Source organism: Microtus pennsylvanicus, chromosome 13 (genome assembly GCF_037038515.1).
Source record: "Microtus pennsylvanicus isolate mMicPen1 chromosome 13, mMicPen1.hap1, whole genome shotgun sequence".
Lineage (NCBI taxonomy): Eukaryota > Metazoa > Chordata > Mammalia > Rodentia > Cricetidae > Microtus > Microtus pennsylvanicus.
Genome location: NC_134591.1, coordinates 50,120,221 through 50,140,628, shown reverse-complemented (window position 1 = coordinate 50,140,628; position 20,408 = coordinate 50,120,221). Strand labels below are relative to the sequence as shown.

General features: G+C 42.0%; 1 protein-coding gene across 1 annotated transcript in view; it reads right to left on the bottom strand.

The window, feature by feature from the left end:
• Positions 1–20,408, bottom strand: part of Tesk2 (testis associated actin remodelling kinase 2) — a 105,560-nt gene that overhangs the window by 44,853 nt on the left and 40,299 nt on the right. Inside the window, exon 3 of the mRNA XM_075946416.1 lies at positions 8,558–8,679. Coding sequence (XP_075802531.1) covers positions 8,558–8,679 — 122 coding nt within the window. The remainder of the gene's footprint in view (positions 1–8,557; positions 8,680–20,408) is intronic.

The following is a 20,408-nucleotide window of genomic DNA, read 5'->3' as shown; positions in this document are numbered from 1 at the left end:
TTCAATTCCTAGCAACCACATGGTGGCTCACAATGATCTATAATGAGATCTGGTGCCCTTTTCTGAATACTATATAAATAAATATAACAAAACAAAAAAGTTGGTGAAGATATAAATGAAGGAGAGGGCCATGTTCTAGTCTCAGCAATCAGTGGAACTTGGCAGCTTTGGCCACGTGGTTTTAGAGTTATGGACAGGAGAAAGGGGCTATGAAAATTTGCCCTCACGACTAAGGGAAGCCACTGAGGCCAGATATGTGTCAGGGTCCCTGCATAGAGGCCTACAGAGGCCATTTTGTGAAGCTGTAAAGTTGGAGATCCCAAGATATCGAAGATGCCAGAGCCAGCTGGTTTTTGGTCTTGCTTTGATTCAGTATTTCCTCACTATGCTCCTTTCACTACATTTTGGAATGGTAATGTATATCCTGTGCTATTATATGTTGGAAGTATTATGTGATCTACTTTTTGATTTTGGATTTTAGAGGGAATTACAGTTAAAAGATTGCATGAATCTCAAAAGAGATTTTGAACTTTAGACTTTTTTTTTTGAGTTTGAGACTGTTATAGACTATGGGAACTTTTGAAGTTGGAACAAATGCAATTTTGCATTATGATATAGCTACAAGTCTTTGGGGGCCAAGGAGTGGAATCTGGTGGTTTGAAAGAAAATGGGAACCTCAAAGGGAGTGGCACTATTAGGGGGTGTGGCCTTGTTGGAAAAAGTGTGGTTTTGTTGGAGGAAGTGTGTTACTGTGGAGGTGGACTTTGAGGTCTCCTATGCTCAAGCTACACCCAGTTAGACAGTCTACTTCTGGTTGCCTGTATATCGACATGTAGCAGCTACCTCTCCAGCACCATGTCTGCCTGCACACTGCTATGTGCCACCATGATGATAATGAACTGATTCTCTGAACTGTAAGCTACCCCAATTAAATGTTTTTTTTCTAAGAGTTTATCGTGGTCCTGGTGTCTCTTCACAGCAATAGGAACACTCAGACAAACCTGAAGCCTACCGTAGGCTACATAGCAAGACCCTGACTCAAAATAAAAGATGAGTCAAATGCAAACTTCATATAGATTACTTCATTTAACCCTTACAGAAGCATTGGTAGTAGGCACTAAATGTTATTATTTCCGTTTTACAGGCAAGGAGACTGAAAACAGACTAGGTGGCTTGCACAAAGGCACACAACTAGCAAATGACAGAGTTGTTTGTTTGTTAGGAACATTTTGGGGGGTTTGTTCTTGTTTTACTGCTTATACATATTCATTAGGCACAATTCAGGGAGATAAAAAAACTAAATTATAGAAACAAGCATAGTCACTTCTTCAAGTAATTCACAGGTAAGAATGATGATGATGTCAAGAATTCTGACCAGCTTAGGAGACTAGCCTAGGCTGGCCTTGAACCACTACGTAGCTGAGAGTGACCCTGGACCTCTAATCCCATCACTGCCTGCTGGCTGAGCCATTCTACCACGTCTGGTTTATGCTGATCTGGGTATCAAACCCATACCCACAGCCATCCTACACTGCTATCACAAGGACTCAGCTACGATCAGCTCTGTCTGGATTGTTAGCACGCCAACATTGTCCATCATGTACATACTTACAGACAATCAAATAGCATATAATGAAAATAACAGACCTCTATCTTGCCCACCTACATTGAAGACTATTCCACGGATGGAATTACAATATGGTTTTTCAGCTATTTCTTCTTTTATTCATATTTGGGTGTGGGGAGGGTAAGGGTAGATCTTACTAGTACCTGGGCTGGTCTCAAACTGGAGAGCCAACTGTCTCAGCCTCCTGAGTATACAGATTACAGGCATGAGCAAACACAGTTGGCCTTTACTCATCTCTTTGTTTTGTTTTGTTTTTCAAGACAGGGTTTCTCTGTAGCTTTTGGAGCCTATCCTGGAACTAGCTCTTGTAGACCAGGATGGCCTCAAACTTACAAAGATCCGCCTGCCTCTGCCTCCCAAGTGCTGGGATTAAAGGCGTGCACTGCACCACCTGGCTCCTTTACTCATCTCTTATTTACTTTTATGAACCTGACATATACTGCTACTGCTAATCTTTACTTTTAATATTTTAGATCTACTTATTTTATTTTATGTGTATGACATTTTGCCTGCACTTATGCATGTGCATCACATGTGTATGGTGTCTGCAGAGGTCAGAAGAAGGCATCAGGTCCCCAGAAACCAGAGTTGTGAATATCTGTGAGCTGCTATGTAGGTGCTGGGGACCAAATCATAGTTCTCTGCAAGAACAGCAACTGCTGAGCCATCTCTCCAGCCCCAGCCATTGCTGATCTTATCAACAAACTTCAAAGAGGAAAAGCTGAGTGAGGCTATGGCACTCAAACTACTTCCTTTATACTAATATTGAGAGGGGGAAATATGAAACTCAGCATTTATACTACAATTGATTATAGTCATTATTAGACCAGCCACTGAAATGCAATTACATTTTATTTCTTCTATAATTTTTTGCCTTTCAAAATTTTTACTTATTTTATGTCCACCACCAGTTTTTCTCAAAGTCACCAACAGAATCATGAACTCTTTTGAATATGGTTTCTCGAACCTTGCCAAAAACATCAAGAAATGTGTATTATATTCCTCACATTCTGAAGTTCAGTACCTCTTCTGAAACTCATAACCCTTATATTCATTAGACAACTTGGTCTTTGTTGTACGGAAGTCATCTTGGGACTTCTAGCTACCCTAACCCTCCTTATTTTGTTCTTTGTTTGGTTGATTTGTGACAGCATCTCACTCTGTAGTCCAGGCTGTAATGGAACTCACTATGTAGTTAAGGATGGCTTTGAATTCCTAATCTCCCCACCTCTGTTTCCCAAATGCAGTTTTTACAGGACTGTACCATGATGTATGGCTTGTCCTCTGAGACAGGGTCCTATTACGTGGTCCAATCTGGTCTTCAACTTGCAGTGAGCCTCCTTCCCAACCTCCCAAGTGCTGTGATTACAGGTGTTCCTGACCATGCCCAGTCTCTTCATAACACATTCAAGAGGCTGAGAGTGGGAGAGAACCCATTCCCAAAAGTTTTCTGGGAGGCAGAGGCAGGTGAATCTCTGTGAGTTTGATACCAGCCTGATCTACAGAGTGAGTTCCAGGACAGCAAGAGATATACAGAGAAACCCTGTCTCAACAAACAAAACAAAAAAAGTTCTCAGTTGTTTGTCTCTCTGTCTCTCTCATGACCACACACATGCGTGCATGTATGCGCACACACACTGGACTAGCTGGTTTTGGTAAACTTGACATAAACCTTGACTTATCTGGAAAGAGGAAATTTTATTTATTTATTTATTTTTTTTTCGGTTTTTCGAGACAGGGTTTCTCTGTGGCTTTGGAGCCTGTCCTGGAACTCGCTCTGTAGACCAGGCTGGTCTCGAACTCACAGAGATCCGCCTGCCTCTGCCTCCCAAGTGCTGGGATTAAAGGCGTGCGCCACCATCGCCCGGCGAAAGAGGAAATTTTAATTGAGAAAATACCCCCTTAACATTGGCCTATAAGATATTTTCCTGATTAATGAGGGAGGGCTCAGTCCACTGAGAATGGTGCCACCCCGGGCAGATGGTCCTGGGTGTTGTAAGAAAGCAGTCTGAGCAAACTATGAGGAACAAGACAGTAAGCAGCAACTGCCATGGCCACTGCTTCAGTTCCTGCTTCCAGGCTTCTGTCCTGTAATTCCCTCAATGATGTATTATGATATGAAAATTGCAAGATGAAATAAACTTTTTTCTTTCCATGTTGCTTTTGGTCACGATGTTTTAGTACAGCAATAGAAACTCTAGCACACATACATACAAATAATGAATAACAAAAAAATATAATAAAAAATTTTAAGTCAGATATAGCAGTGCATACCTGAAATCCCAACATTTGGAAGGGTGAGGCAGGAGGACTGCTATGAGTTCCAGGTCAGCCTGAGCCACCAGGCCCAGCTGCAGATGATGCTTTAAGAGCTCTCATCTCTGAAGTCTCTTTCACCCAGATACTAGGATTACAATGATAAAATCTGAGAGCTCTCCTTTAACCTACCCTGGAACACATGCACAGACATGTGCATCTATGCACACACTCTAATATAATACATTTGCAGACCTCATCATTTAAGAGTCAGCATTTAATTTGATATGACTTAATACTACTGATGTGTTCCCAATCCTTCCTTTGAGAATGAAACCAAAGCCCAGAGATCAGATAATAATATGCCCTGGATAACACTTGGGACATTTGAGCTGTGTTAAATATATTAGAGAGAAAGAATAAATATAGGAAGATAATCGGGAAAAACAGCACATTTGTCTAAGGGATTTCTGATTCATGTCTAAAAATCAATATTGAGCCATCAAAAACTTTTGAAGGAATAAACTACAGTAGCTGGAAATATAACAAGAGGCTCTACATTCCACACCCAGCACAGAAAGCTTGGGGAAGACTATTCAGTTAGGAGCTACACATCAGGAGGAATGAAAACAAGAAGACAAAGAGAGAAATAATGTTTTCTCCAGATAAGAGTGAAGAAGGCTGAAGTACAACAAAAGGAACAGATTCACAGGTCTTCAAGATTCAGGATCAAGCCCAGGAACAAAGGAACACTGAAGATGACAAGCATTTTTCAGGCTGGCTAACTGGAAAGATGGCTGTTTTCACAAGGACCCTCAGGGCACTAGCTGATACTAATCTTTCCTGCTCTTTCCCCGACCCTTTCCTCTTCCTTCTCCTCTGTGCTAGTGATTCAACCCACAGCACATTTGATCTTCGAGCTACACTCCAGCCACATCTATTTCTTTTCTTTTTGTTGTCTTTGTTCTTTTGATTTTTTTTTTTTTGAGACAGGTTTCTTTGTGTGTAGACCTAGCCATCCTGGAACTCGCTCTGTAGACCAGGCTGGCCTTCAAGTCTGATTCTCCTGCCTTTGCCCCCTGAGTGCTGGGATTAAATGTGTGCACCACCACTGCTGCTCCCATTAATTTCTTACATGCATAGTTTGCTACCTAAAGGGACTGGAAGAAAATGGGTCCCCGTTTCCTTTGTACTCAACGCTAGATAATCTGTCCCACAGCTCACCTAGGTAGTAAATACTTGGTAAGTAGAAATCACATTCTCTATGATAACAAATGCAATTTTATTTTGCTGCAAAGCTGAACTTGTACTCTTGGTCATTCTGCCTCTATACTGAACACAGGCATATACCACCATGCCTAGCTTGAGGTGAAGAAACTTTGAACAAACACTAGTAGTTAGGGAGTGGGGACATAATACTTCAGTGAGACCCTACTTTCAATTAACAAACAGTACCAAAAATCTAGTAGTAGGCCAGTCTGAGGATGGTGAGATCTGTAATTGAAGAATTCGGTGGAAGGTTGAAGCAGGATGATACAAATTTGAGGCTAGACTGGCTTCATATCAAGATCCTGTCTCAAAAACAGAGATGGCGTGCAGCAAGATAGTTGAGCAGGTAAGGGTGCTTGCAACAAAAACTGATAATATGAGATCAATCACTGCAGCCTTCACAGTGAAAGGGGAGAGCCAACTCCTGCAAGTTGTCCTGTGACCTCCACACATGTGCATGTAACATGGGCACACACACATATACATCCACACATAAAATTAATAAATGCAATTTTTTTAAAGGAAGAGGATGGTATATAGAATACTTGACAGAGCACACAGCATGCATAAAACACAGGATTCTATGCCCAGGACTGCATAAAACTGGGAATGATGGTACATGCCTATAATCTCAGCACTTGGGAGGTAGAGGCAGAAGGATCAGATGTGCAAGGATATCTTCTACTACACAGTTAGTTCCCAGACTAGGCTACATAATACCTATCTTTAAAAAAAAATAAAAAATACACAGGCAAGCGAGATGGCCCAATGAGTAAAGGGATTTACTGCAAAATCCTGATGACCTGAGTTCAATCTCTGGAACCCATGTAAACATCGAAGAAGAAAACTGTTTCTACAAAGTTGTCCTCTGATCCCCAACATGCACTCACCACATACATATATCATATAAAGACACACTAGAATCAAAATTTAATAAAAAGGAAAAGGTGAGTGGTATAGCCGGGCAGTGGTGGCGCATGATTTTGATCCCAGCCTTTGGGAGGCAGAAGCAGGCGGACCCCTGAGTTTGAAGCTGGTCTACAGAGTGAGTTCCAGGACTACCAGGCTTACACAGAGAAACTCTATCTCCAAAAAAAAAAAAAACCAAAAATAAAAATAAAAAATTAAGTGGTAGAATGTGTATGAGGATTCTAAAAGGAATATTAAATTCCTCATAGCATGAAGAATAACAAAGAGACATGAGAACAAATCCTGGCCAGGTCCTTAGAAAGGCCACTGGGAAATGGAAATTAGCAGGATGTGGAATTGGGTTACAGATCCTGAGCACAAGACTTCCTGGCATAAACACCTCTATTCACAAGAAGTCCAAACTATCAATTCCTCCGAGCTCAACAAAGTACTTCATTGTTTATGTAACGGATGACTTAGAACTGATATTAAAACCCACCAATCTTAACTATACCTATGTATGAAAATATACATACAAACAAGAACTATCTACCCTCAACACCAGTGCCTTGCCCAGTCCACTCATTTTCATTCATCTATTTATTTACCTGCCCATTGCTGGGATTATAAGTATGTGCCTCCACATCCTGCTATTCTTTTCCTTCTAAATGGAAATCTAAGTAGCGAAGATGATAGAAATAAAAACTGTAGTAAGGAGGTTAGGGTCAAGAAAAGGAGGGAAAAAAGCTCCAACAACTCAGCTGGCCTCTCCTGCTGGGCATGCAGCAGCTCTGGCAGCAGAGGAACACGGTATGCCAGAGGATCAGATGCCTGCCCTCCAGTAGGCCTCCCACAGCCTTTCTCCACACAGACTTTCAAAATCACTAACTCAGTCATTTTCTTCCTTCCTTCCCTTCTTTCATAGGAAGTTTCTCTTTGTTTGTTTAATTTTGTTTTGTTCTTGAAGTCAAGGTCTCACTATGCAGTCCTGGCTGTCCTGGAACTGCGTAGACCACCTGCCTCTGACTCTGCTGGGGTTAAAGGTGTGCACCACTATGCCCGGCTCAGGACAACTTTTCTTTAAAACCCTTATAAGCTCGGGGCTAAAGAGATGGCTTGGCTACTCCTGAAGAGAATCTGGGTTCAATTCTAAGCTTATGCTGTAACTCCAGTCCCACAAGTGCTGGCTTACACTGGCACTGCCATACCTGTAGGCAAAAGACTCAAACTCATCCAGGTGTGGTGGTCCATGCCTGCAATTCTAGCACTTGGATGGTAAAGCAGGAGGAGCAGGAGTTCAATGTCAGTTTCAGCTACGCAATGAGTTCAAGGCCAGCCAACTCTACAAAGACCAATGGGGGGAGATTTCTTACACAAACTATTTATGGTAACACACACTTGTAACTTCAAGTCTTGAGGCCAGCTTGAGCACTTCTGATATTACAAACATCTTATACAAATATCCTACTTAAATACATATTAAATTATATTTCCTTGTGCAATTTCATTTGGAAGTATGCTTACCTCACTAATATATGAAGTTAATTAAAGTGAGAAATATTAATATATTGATTACTAAGAAAGATATTCAACCTTTTAAAAAAGATTCTATTTATTTTTATTTCAGGTATATAAGTATTTTGTCTGTGTATATGCATTTGCACAACATATATGCCTGGTTCCCACAGACAACCAGAAGAGGGTGTTAGATCCTCTGGAACAGGAGTTTACTAACAGCTGTGGCTGGGAACGGAACCCCTATCCTCTGCAAGAGCAGCCAGTACTCTTAATTGCTGAGCTGCCTCCAGCCAGTAAAATATAATATTAAAAAATTTTTAATTAAATTTATTTCATGCATGCATATGTTTATGTGTGTGTGGAGAGGGAGAGGAAAGAGAGAGACAGATACTGCATCTTAAGCATAAAAAGAGGTCAATGAAAGTCTAGCTAAAAGTAGAGCCAATATTATATTTTCTTCCTCTGCCATATGGGACCCAGGGGCCAAACTTAGGTCATCAGGCTTGGGTCAGGCACATTTACCCTCTGTGTCATCTTACTGCCCAAGCCTTTTAAATGTAAAAACAATTCTCAACAGCAAACTCTATCTCCTAAATGAGTACTCATGGTTTAGGGTGGAAAGTTTTATGCCATAATTTTGCTGTTATTTTTATTTGCTGACTTAATTACAATTCTTCAAAAAAGCAATTAAGTTAAATAACCACATAGAGACCAGTCTTTTATCTCTGACAAATTACTAATCACAGTAGGAAACAATTATTATAATGAGCTAGTACTAACATTCTGGTGAGAATAAAGCAACTTGAGAGGGGAAGTTGCCTTATTAAATACGTGTTAATTATAGGAAATTAAGTTTTAATAGAAAAAGACCAAGAGCCTAGCTAAACCCAGGCAAGACGGACTGCAAGATAAAGTACTCCTGTAGCAAGCCTCCAATAATGTCTCTTACCGATCCTGGGGAGACTGAAAATCCATTACCTGAGGATGTTGGGATGAGAGAGTCTATTCATGAGCTGCATCTCTTTCAGCAGGTTTGCTCGGTTACTGCTCAGCGTGTTCATCTTGAGAGCCATCACCTGACCAGAAGCTCTGTGTCGCACCTAGGAAGTAAGAGTAAGAATGTTAAGGGCGGCAGCTATATATGATATCAGAGTCTCTACATGTAGAGCATACCAGGATGTTTTAGTGCCAGCTTAGGTAAAATAAATAAATGCGAACACAAGGCCAGCTTGGGCTACATAGTGAGATATTGTCTTAACAAAAAATTACATTTGTCTCACTCCACTAATCAAGATAAATTTATTTCATCCAAAACCAAAATTGTTCTATTCCTAGCTGGCCAGAAATGTAATATTAATCATATCTTGCTTGTTTTTGCTTTAATGGTTTTTTGGGGGAGAGGTATGGGGAGAATTGGGACACAGGCCCAGATTGGCCCCAAACTTCCCATACATCTGAGGATGAACTGAATACCTTATCCTCCTGGTTGGATTACAAGCGCCTGACATCACATGCAACAAGGATGTGATTAGGTTATGTATCTCTGAATGGCCGGGAACTCAACTCTGTAGCTTGCCTAACTATAGCACCACGCAACCTCCTGACTCAGCCTCCAAGTGCTAGAATTATAGGCAGGAACCACCACACCTATGAGGACTTTTTTAGGCTACTTCCTTAAGGCCAACATTGGTGACTTTAGGACACTAGAAGGAAACAGTCCCTTCTGTCGATTTTTATGTGGGGGGGGAGGGAAGAAATGAGTAAGCCTTATGTAACAGTGAGCTATAAACTGTCTTTATAAGACACTTTCTAAGGCACGAGAATGACACATTTTCAATTTACACTGGGCGCCATAAAAATGTATCTCTAAGAGAACAAAAACAGGGCTGGACATGGCTCAAGGGTAGAGTATTGTACGCACCACGCACAAAGTCCTGTGTTTAACCCTAGTGTGCTAGACACATGAGCATGCACAATGCATGCTCTCACAGACAAGGTGGGGGTCAGGGAGAGAAGTTACACATAGAAGGAGATCAGTGACTCTTTTAGAGCATATACTGTAGTAGCACAACCCAGAACACTTGATAATAATATAAATACTATAAAGTTGGATACCATAAACATGGATCATACCACTTACAGTATTATCCATAAACACAATGGAAAGTCTATTTCTAGAAGCAGATGCCCACTACAGAATTCACTTCATTTTATTGATGGAAATTATATTCCTCATATACTTCATAGGTTTTATTTAAAAAAAAAAAACTGTCACATTAGGCCAGGAGTGGTGGTGCTCGCCTTTAGTACCAGCACTAGGAAGGCAGAGGCAGATTCAGTCCCCAGGCTCTGTGTTGGGTGGCTCACAACCAACAGGAAGATCTGATGCCTCTGGCTTCCATGAGCGCCTGCACGCACATGTGCATACCCATACACAGACACAGATGCACATAAGTGAAAACAAAATCTTTTAAAAAAGAATAAATTCTGGGTCAGTGTGGTGACTCAGTGGGTAAAGATGCTTAATGCCAAACTTGGTGATCTGAATTCAATCTCAAGGACCCACACAGAGGAAGGAAAGCACACATTCCCACAAGTTGTACACACATAAACACAGTATCAATAAACCTAAGTTTTTAAATCTAATTTCAGAACTGATACAATAGGGGCTTGCAAAACAAAGCTATTGCCATTCTGTGAACTTCAGGAGTATTTCTTTACATCCACTTAGTCTTCACCCTCTAAAGGCGCAGTGGAATAACAGTAACACTAACACGGGACATGGCACAGCTTATCTTGTACTTAAAGCATCAATGGTTTGCGGTGGCCACAGCAGAAGAGAAGAGTTGGAAAGCTACAGAAGCCATAGAAGGCCAAAGGCAAAGGCTGGCAGACTTTCCCCTCATCTAGATCCTCCTAGAGATCTGGAAGCCAACTCCCTTCTTAGCGCATCACTGATACTGTTGTCGTGTACCCCGTGATTGATGAAAGAGAAGTGGCTCTCCTTTCTAGATTCTGCATGGATAAGTTAAAGGAGATCTTTATATACAAAGATCTCAACGGCAGTATTTTTCCAGCACTCTTCACAGAAAACATCCATGTTTTAGTGGGGTTCTCCTCTACTGTCACTTTCCCCCTCCCATCTGAAGACTGTTACTCTTGAGATTCTTGCTATCATTTTTGAAACTGAGTCTTGAGTGGACTGGGACTCATCACAGAACACAGGATGGTCTCCAACTTGCAGGGAGTACTGAACTACAAGCAGGTGCCACCATATCTTGGTTCACTCTGAATTTTCTTTTCCTTTCCAGGCTGCCCTCCACCGCCCAGCACACTCTGATCTAAGAATATTTACACAGCACTTGGGAGACAAAAGCAGGTGAATCTCTTAAGTCTGAGCCCAGCCCCATCTACAGAGCGAGTTCCAGGACAGTCAGGGCTCCACAGAGAAACCCTGTCTCGGAAAACAAAACAAAACAAACAAAAAAGGATATTGGATAATAAAACAAGTAACATTCAGGGATAAGCAAATTGTCTTCTCCCCCCACCCCCTCACCCCCTGCCTTTATTTGCTTTTGTTTTAAAGACAGGGTTTCACTACACAGCTCTAGACCAACATAACCTTAAATTTACAGATAAGCCAGCCCCTGCCTCCCAAGTGCTGGAGTTAAAGATGAACTGCTACTTGCTTTCTTGCTTGTTTGCTCTTTCTTTAAGGTTTATTTTGGTTAGGTTGTATATACCTTTAATCCAACTGCTCAAAAAGCAGAGGCAGGTGGATCTCTCTGTGGCCAGCCTGGTCTACATATCCAGGACAGCCAGAGTCACATAATAGAGTTTCTCTCAAAAAAACATTTTAGGCCGGGCGATGGTGGCGCATGCCTTTAATCCCAGCACTCGGGAGGCAGAGGCAGGCGGATCTCTGTGAGTTCGAGACCAGCCTGGTCTACAGAGCTAGTTCCAGGACAAGCTCCAAAAGCCGCAGAGAAACCCTGTCTTGAAAAAAAAAATCAAAAAAACATTTTAAAGGTATATTTATTTTCTTGTATGAGTGTTTTACTTGCATGAATATATCATGTGCATAGCTGGTGTTTGAAGAGTTCAGAAGAGGTCTCAGATCTCCTGAAACTGGAGTAGGAATCATTTTGAGTCCCAGGAATTGACCCCAGTCTCTATAAGGATAATGAGCACTCTTAACCACTTATGCCAACCCCCACTTTTTAAAGACAGTTTTACTATGTAGCTCTGGCTATCTTCAAATTCAATATGTTATCATGCCTGGCTTTCACTGATTTTAAATTTCTTTATTTAGTGTATGCATGGGGGGGAGGCAACAGACGCGCACATGTGGAAGTCAGAAGACAGCTTTCAGAGGCCAGTTCTCTCCTTTCACCATGTGGGGTGCCGTTATCTGATGAGCCATCTCCTCAGGCCTATTTACCTTTTTATTTATTCATTTTCTTACAGTGCCAGGAAGCAAAACTAGGACTTTTCACATGTATTCTACCGTTAAACTATACTTGCAGCCTCAATGGCAACAAGTGATACTGGTCAATACTAATCCATATGATTGGCTGACTTCTTTTAGACATGGTCTACTTAGCCCTCGTTGGTCTGAAACACCCTATGAAGACTAGTCAGGCCTCAGACTCACAGAGATTCTCCTGCCTCTGTCTCCCAAGTGCTGGGATTATAGGCAAATGCCACAAGGATCTTGTGTTCTTTCTACTTTCTCTCTCTATATATATATTCTCATTGACTTCAGCAGCAAGTAGGTAGTGATTGCTTGGGTCTGTGGGGAAAGAGGAAGCACAGGGCATGGAGACTATTTAAATTAATCCAATTAGGGGGCAAGGCTAGGAGGAGAGGAGGGAGAGGAAACTGTGGCCAGGACGTAAAATAATTTTTTTAATTAAAAAATAAAATGAAATAATCTAAAGTTAAATACTGGTGGTGACTACACAAAAACTGAATATTGTCAAATTCTCTCTCTCTCTCTCTCTCTCTCTCTCTCTCGTTCTTTTGAAGCAGCATTTTTCTGTGTAACAGCTCTGGCTGTCCGGGAACTCACTTTGTAGAGCAGGTTGGCCTCAAACTCACTGAGAAGCAAATAAAGTGACAGTTAAGTCTGCTGAGATGGCTTGGCAGGTAAAGGCACTCGCCACCAAACTGATATCTGAGCTTGTTCCTTTGGACCCTCAGGGTGGAAGGAGAGAAATGACTTTCTTGAATTGTCCTCTCACTTCCACATGTGCACCATGTACAGACAGAGTGCATACCCACACACAAACAAATAAATAATTGTAAAAAGCAGGGATAGTTAATAGAGGAGAAACTTTAGTTCAACTACAATATTCATGAATATCATTCATGTATATTGACATTTTAACCATATTTAAAAACAAAGTACAAAGAAAACTACTCAAGTTTGGAGCTAGGAGTATCACTCAGTGGTACAGTTGCACACTAAGCAAGCTCAGGCCTTGAGCTTGATCCCCAGTTCATGGGCATAAGAGATAACAAAGCGGGGTGGGCAATATTCAACTGTGAACAGCATATGAAAAATTATCTTAAATTTAAATTAACATTTATTAGCGGCTGATTACACATACAAAAGGTATTTTCTGGAAATGATTAATTTGAAGCCAGGCATAGTTGTTCAAACCTTTAATCCCAGCACTTGGGTTGCAGAGGCAGGATGATCTCTGGGAGTTCAAGGTCATATTGGTCTACAGAGCAAGTTCCAGAACAGCGAAGGCTACATATGGAGACTCTGTCTCAGAAAATCAAAATAAATAAATAGGCTGCTTGTACTTCTAGTCAAGAAGTCACAATGAGAGTACAATAAATATACAGAAAGTTGGTATAGAAACATTAATATCAAACAAAATACAGTTCAAAGCAGTCATTTTCCAGAGATGATAAGAACTCATTTGGGAGGTGTGCTCACAGTTTTCAGGAGAGTCTTCTGGTTATAAGAATGACCAGGGCTGAGGAGTGCTGCTGGCCAGAGATGCTTGACCAAAGTCATCTTACAAGGTACAGGATGGTCCTGCATAAGCACCATCCATATGCTCTCTAAAACTCAAGTAACTTGCCAGTTATTCATACAGATGAAAAAATAAGACAGAGCTGTTTGATCTGACTCTCTTATGTTAAAAAAAAAATAAATCTACCTTGAATGGTTTTAACACATACTCATTTCTTTTCAGTGCTGGAAACTGAACTTAGGGCCTCATACTTGCCAGGCACTCTACCACTCAGATATATTCCCAGCCCCAAATTCTGGTTATTTCAGAGCATGCTTCCAAGCTGGTGACCAATTCAGAGCATCTGGCCACAACAGGCAGATGAGCCCAAGGTAGCACACCTGTGTCAGACTCCATGGGTAGCTTTTATATCCAGGGTAATTTATTTAGTCTTTCCTATCAGAGCATCAGATACAAGTACAAAGTGTATTTTTGGCTTAAGGGGAGGCAGCTCGTGTACACAAAAAAGCTTGCTTTAATTAATTGCTTGTTATAATTAATTTGACCATGATGATTTTGGTTGGTGGTCTTGGGATTAACATTAACTTCAAACTTGTTATGTAGTTGAGACTGGCAATGAACTCCTGACCTCTTGCCTCCAGTTCACAAGTGCAAGTAATAGAATTACAACAGTTTGTGTGATGTTGAGACTTAAACCCAGACAGAGTCTTCTGTATACTAGGTAAGTACTGAGCTATATCTCAAGACTGTTTGGGTTGTTGTTTATTTGTTTTTTCTTAAATCCAAACTGTCTAGCATTCTTGAGGTTCTGGATTCAATTCCAGAATCACACTAAGAAAACAAACCAAAAATGGAGGGCCAGCAGTGGCTTAGTCAGTAGACTTGCTGCACAAGCACTGAGGACCTGTAATCCAAGAGCAGAGGAGAATGAGACAGGAGGACTTCTGAGGCTTGTCAACCAGCCAATCACTCCAAGTTCAGTGAGAGAGAAAGAGAGATGCTGTCTCAAACAATAAGGTACAGAGTAACTGAAGACACCTAACATGACCTTTGCCCTCTATACACAAGTACACACAAAGGAACACACACAGTATGACGGTGCATGCCCATAATCCTGGACTAAGGAAGAAGGAACAGGAAGAGAAAAACTTCCAGGATTTTGAGGCTAGTCTGGGCTATATGAAACCCTGTATCAAAAAGAACAACAAAATGAGTTAAAGGTCACCTTCAAACACTAAGAAAATACAGAATAACCCCAAATAAGTATAAAGACAAAGGCAGAATTATGAAGCAGGAAATAAACCATTCACAGAGTACTATAAAACTATTCAACAAGCCAAAAACTAATTTTAGGAGAGAATTATTAGATCTAAAACCAGACAAGCAAAAATAAAATTTAAGTAGGGGCTGGAGAGAAGGCTCAGAGGTTAAGAGCACTGGCGCTGCTCTTTCAGAGGTCCCAAGTTCAAGTCCCAGGAACTACATGGTGGCTCAAAATCATCTGTAATGAGATCTGGTGCCCTCTTCTGGCCTGCATTCAAACATATAGGCAGAATACTGTATACACAATAAATAAACAAGTCATTTTTAAAAATTCATCCAGACTTTAAATTTTTCAAGTAAAATTTATTACCTCTGATCGCTGTCTACCCTTCCACAGTGGTTTGAAAGAGAATAAATACTGCCCATAGACTCAAGTATTTCAACACTTGATCTACAGACTATAGTGCTGTTTGGGCAAGATTAGGAGGCACACCACAGTTGAGAGTTTAAAGTCTCCTGCCATTCGAGGTTTACCTTCTCTGCTTCATGCTTGTGGTTGACGAAGTAAGCACTTAGCTTTCTGATCCTGCTACCATGCTTGCTGCTTGCTCCCATGCCTCCCAACCATGATAGACTCAAAAACTATTAAGCGAAAATCAATTCTTTTTTGCTGTGATAAAGACCATGTCCAAAAGCAACTTGGGGAGTATCTTAATCAGTGCTCTGTTTCTGTGAAGAGACACCATAATCAAGGCAACTCTTATAAGACAAAGCATTGAACTGAGGCTTGCTTAGTCCATGACCATGGGGCACAAAGCAGACAGGCACAGTGCTGGGGCAGTAGCTGAGAGCTCTGCTTTACAACTGACCAGCAGGGAGGGAGGGAGGGAGGCAGAAAGAGAGACAGACAGACTGGGCCTGGCCCACACCTCAACAAGGCCACACTTCCTAATACTTAATACTTCCCAGTTTTACTAACTGGTAACAATGCATTTAAATATCTGAGCCTATGAAGGCCATTGTGGCTCAACCCCCACCCCTCCACCCCTGAGAATAAGGCTTATTTTAGCTACAGTTGGAGTTCAGCATGAAAGGAAGTCAGGGCAGGTGCTGAAGCAGAAACCTGGAAGCAGGAACTGACATAGAGGTCATGGAGGAATACTGCTTGCTTATTGGCTTACTCCTCCTGGCCCAGTCTGCTTTCTTATACAACTCAGGACCGCCTGCCTACAGGTGGCATCCCCAGTGGGCTGGGCCCTCCCACATCAGTCATTAATCAAAAAAATGCCCCACAGACTTCCCTAAAAACCAATCTGATGGAGCATTTTCTCAATTGAGGTTACTTCTTTCCAGATGACTCTAGCTTGGGTCAAGTTGACAAAAACTAGCCAATATAGAACAAGACCATTTCTAAGGTTTGAAACCCTAAAAAAATGGCTGGGCAGTGGTAGCACACACCTTTAATCCCAGCACTCGGGTGGCACAGACAGGTGGATTTCTGTGAGTTCAAGTCAGTCTGGTCTACAAGAGCTAGTTCCAGGACAGGCTCCAAAGTTTCAGAGAAACCCTATCTCAGAAAACTAAAAAAAAAAAAAAGTAAAAGCAGACCCTAAAAAGCATTACATTGTTACCATCTTATTCCTCTCTGGCTTTTCAATGGTTAACTCATTTGTGTGTGATGGGGTTGTATGGTGTAGCATACGTACATTTTCATGAGTACATACATACACATGTGGAGGCAAGAGGTTTCTTCTTCGGTCTACCTTATATTTTAAGACAGGATTTGCCCTTGAGCCTGAAGCCAATGGCTAGGCTTGCTAGCCAGAAAGATTCCATGGATCAGTCCACTTCCACCTTCCAAGTGCTAAAATTAGAGACATGTCCAGCTACACCAACTTTTCACACTGATGGTGGAGATCCAGACTCAGGTCCTCAGGACTGCAGGGCAGGCACTTTACTAACGAAGCCATCTTCCCATAACCATCCTTTTTACAGACATGGACTAATGCAGTTGAGGATGGGACTTCAATTTGCTACATTGGGGAACATGACATTGAACCTTGATCCTTCTGCTTCTGCCTCCCATGTGCGACTAAGTGATACGGTACAAACAAGGTATGTTCTTTTGTTTGTTTGTTTGTTTTGTTTTGTTTTTCGAGACAGGGTTTCTCTGTAGCTTTGGAGCCTGTCCTGGAACTAGCTATTGTAGACCAGGCTGGCCTCGAACGCAGAGAGATCCGCCTGCCTCTGGCTCCCGAGTGCTGGGATTAAAGGCGTGCGCCACCACCGCCTGGCACAAGGTATGTTCTTTTTCCTCTTCATTTTCTCTTTCGAAAACCCCTGCAATGTATCTTTAGTCCTATATTAGTTACTCACCTTACACCTAACAAGACCAAATACCTAACAAGAAGCAATTTTGGGAGGAGGAATTTATTTTGTTCGAGAGTACAGTCCATCATGAAGGCAACATCACGTGTGAGCATGCAGCCAGTCCATGGCATCTGCAGTCAGGAGGGAGAGATGCAGGGAGGAATGCTCTGGCTGAGCTCACTTTACCCTTTTATTCAGCCCACGGGATGGTATTGCCCACATTTCAAAGTGAACTTTTCCTCCTCATCTAAATCACTCAGGAAAAACCTCACAGACACTCAGAGGTTTGTATTTTCAAGCTGATTCTAGTTAACCATAAAGACTGACCATCACAGGCCAGGCACGTCTGTCAAGTCTGACCACTTGAATTTGATCCCTGGAACCCATACAGAACCAACTCTTGAAAGTTATTTTCTGACCTCTAATTGTGTGCCACGGCATGTGTGCATGCACACGCGCGCACACACCACACACACACAGACACTCATTTTTAAAAAGAAAAAATGTTAAGGTTTGTTTATTTATTTATTTGTTTATTTATACAGTATCCTGCATGTAGGCCAGAAGAGGGCACCAGATCTCATTATAGATGGTTGTGAGCCACCATGTGGTTGCTGGAATTGAACTCAGGACCTTTGGAAGAGCAGTCAGTGCTCTTAACCACTGAGCCATCTCTCCAGCCCCAAGGAAAAAAAAATTTAAATACCGCAAGCTCACTGAAATTTATGGTAGACCTGGCAACTTCCCAAAGAATACAGAACCTATTTCTGATTCCTACTTGTATGTCGTGCTACTTCATTTTTCTTTTTGTTTTTAAATCTTTGTGTGGCCAGGTGTGGTGGCACACACATTTAAACCTAGTACATGAAAGGCAGAGGCAGGTGGATCTCTATGAGTTTGAGGTCAAACTGGTCCACATAGTGAGTTCCAAGCCAGTCATGGCTATATAGTGAGACCCAGTCTCACAAAACACATATATATAAAACAAAAACAAATCTTTATGTGTATGCATCAGGCTAGCTGGCCCAACAGCTGGGGGGATTTCCTCTCATCTCCTCCCATCTTATTGCAGAAGCACTGTGATTACGCACTAACATCTGGTTTTCTGTGGCTTCTGGGAATCCAAACTCAGTTCTCACACTCTCCTGGCAAGCACTTTACCCACTGGGCCATCTGCCCAGCCCTCTCTTGCAAATTTCTTTTCCTTCTTCTCCCAAATAAAGGAACTTCCAAAGGCTCAATCCTGTTGCTTCAGTTCTCTTGTCCATACTCTTAGTTCGAATATGAACTGTTTCTCCCCAGTGGTCCGTGTGTGAGGGCTTGCTCCTAAGCTGGTGTTATTGTGAGAAGGTTCTAGAAATCTCAGGAGGTGGATCTAGCTGGAGGAACTAGGTGGCTAAGGTTGGTTCCTCAGAGGCACCTTGTCCCTGGCCCCTTCCTGCCTTTCTCCTGTAGGTTACAAGATAAAGAAGCCTCCCCCCCACACACACACCTATCCCTTGAGGTTCTGCCTTACCACAAGCCCAGATCAGTACAGCATAGACAATAGTCCTAATGTTCAGAAACTATGAGGGAAATAAGGCCTTCCTCTCTTAGGTTGCTTCCACCTGGTGTTTGGTCACAGCAAGGATAGATTGAACAACCTTAATGCTCTTCCTCAACTGTTTCTCACGCTTAAAAACTTTTTCACTTCCACAGGTAACTGATAAACACCACTGCTTTACTGCAGAATAACAGTACGGTTTTCTACACTTGTTCTTCCTGGATTTTGAGGGTTACTTATTCTCTGGCTACTTGAGGCAGCTCAATTCTGAGGTGCTTGGTTGGATATGAGGAGGCAGACAAGCTAAGACACATACTAGCATTGCTCAAGGAGATTCTGGGATTTGGAGATGTCTCTGGCCACGCTTCGCGTGGTTCCTCAACGAGCCCTGGTATGCCCACCTTGGCATGCACATCTCAAAAAACCTCAGAAAGTGGTCTGTCTGAAATGTCTAATAGGTGAAACTTTCTAAACAGGACCCTGATGGAGGAAGGTCATTGGTTAATTAATAAAGAAACTGCTTGGCCTGATAGGTTAGAACATAGGTGGTTGGAGTAAACAGAACAGAATGCTGGGAGGAAGAGGAAGTGAGCTCAGACGCCATAGCTCTGCTCTCTGAGGCAGATGCGATGAAGCTCCGACGCAGGATGGACGTAGGCTAGAATCTTCCTGGTTAAGCGCACCTCGTGGTGCTACACACATGAATAGAAATGGGCCAAGCAGTGTTTATATGAATACAGTTTGTGTGTGTTATTTCGGGGCATAAGCTAGCCAGGCAGCCAGGAGCTGGGTGGCAGGAACACAGCCCACAGCTCCCTTCTACAGGACTCCACTCCAGAAATAAGACCAGCAATAGACAGATGGGACCATGAGAAATTTACAGATGCTCTACAGCAAAGGAAATAGTTAACTGAGTGAAAATATTCGCTAGATATACATCTGATGGATGGTTAATATCTAGAGTACACAAAGAACTCAAAAAAGTATAGAAAAACTTTTTTTTTAATTTTTAAAAAAGTAATCAGTTGGGCACTCAGGAGGCAGAGGCAGGAGTATCTCTGTGAGTTCCAGGCCAGCCTGGTCTACACAGTGAGTTCAAGGGCAGCCAGGGCTACTTGAAAAACCCTGTTTTAAAAAACTTAAACAAAAAAAAAAAAGCCCAGTAGCCCGGACTAGCTTCAAACATATTATATAGCAAAGAATGACCTTGACTTTCTAATCCTCCTGCCTTTACCTCCCAAGTGCTAGGATTATAGGTATACACTATACCCCTTCTTTATGGGTGTTTGGGTTGGAACCTTATAAATGGTAGGCAAGCATGTTACCAACCTACATCTTAGGTCCAGTACCAGCGTTTTAAACCTGGTATCTAAATTATGAGACAAAGCTACCAGAGAATATAAAAACTTATCCTCCGGCTAAGGGTGTATGTCCAGTGGTAGAAGGCATATTAGTATGCACAAAGCCCTCACACCTTCAAATAAAACCACCTTCCCAACCACAAAAAAAATCATAGAAGAATATTTGTGTGTTAAAATGTTTCCTTGCAGCCGGGCGATGGTGGCGCACGCCTTTAATCCCAGCACTCGGGAGGCAGAGGCAGGTGGATCTCTGTGAGTTCGAGACCAGCCTGGTCTACAGAGCTAGTTCCAGGACAGGCTCC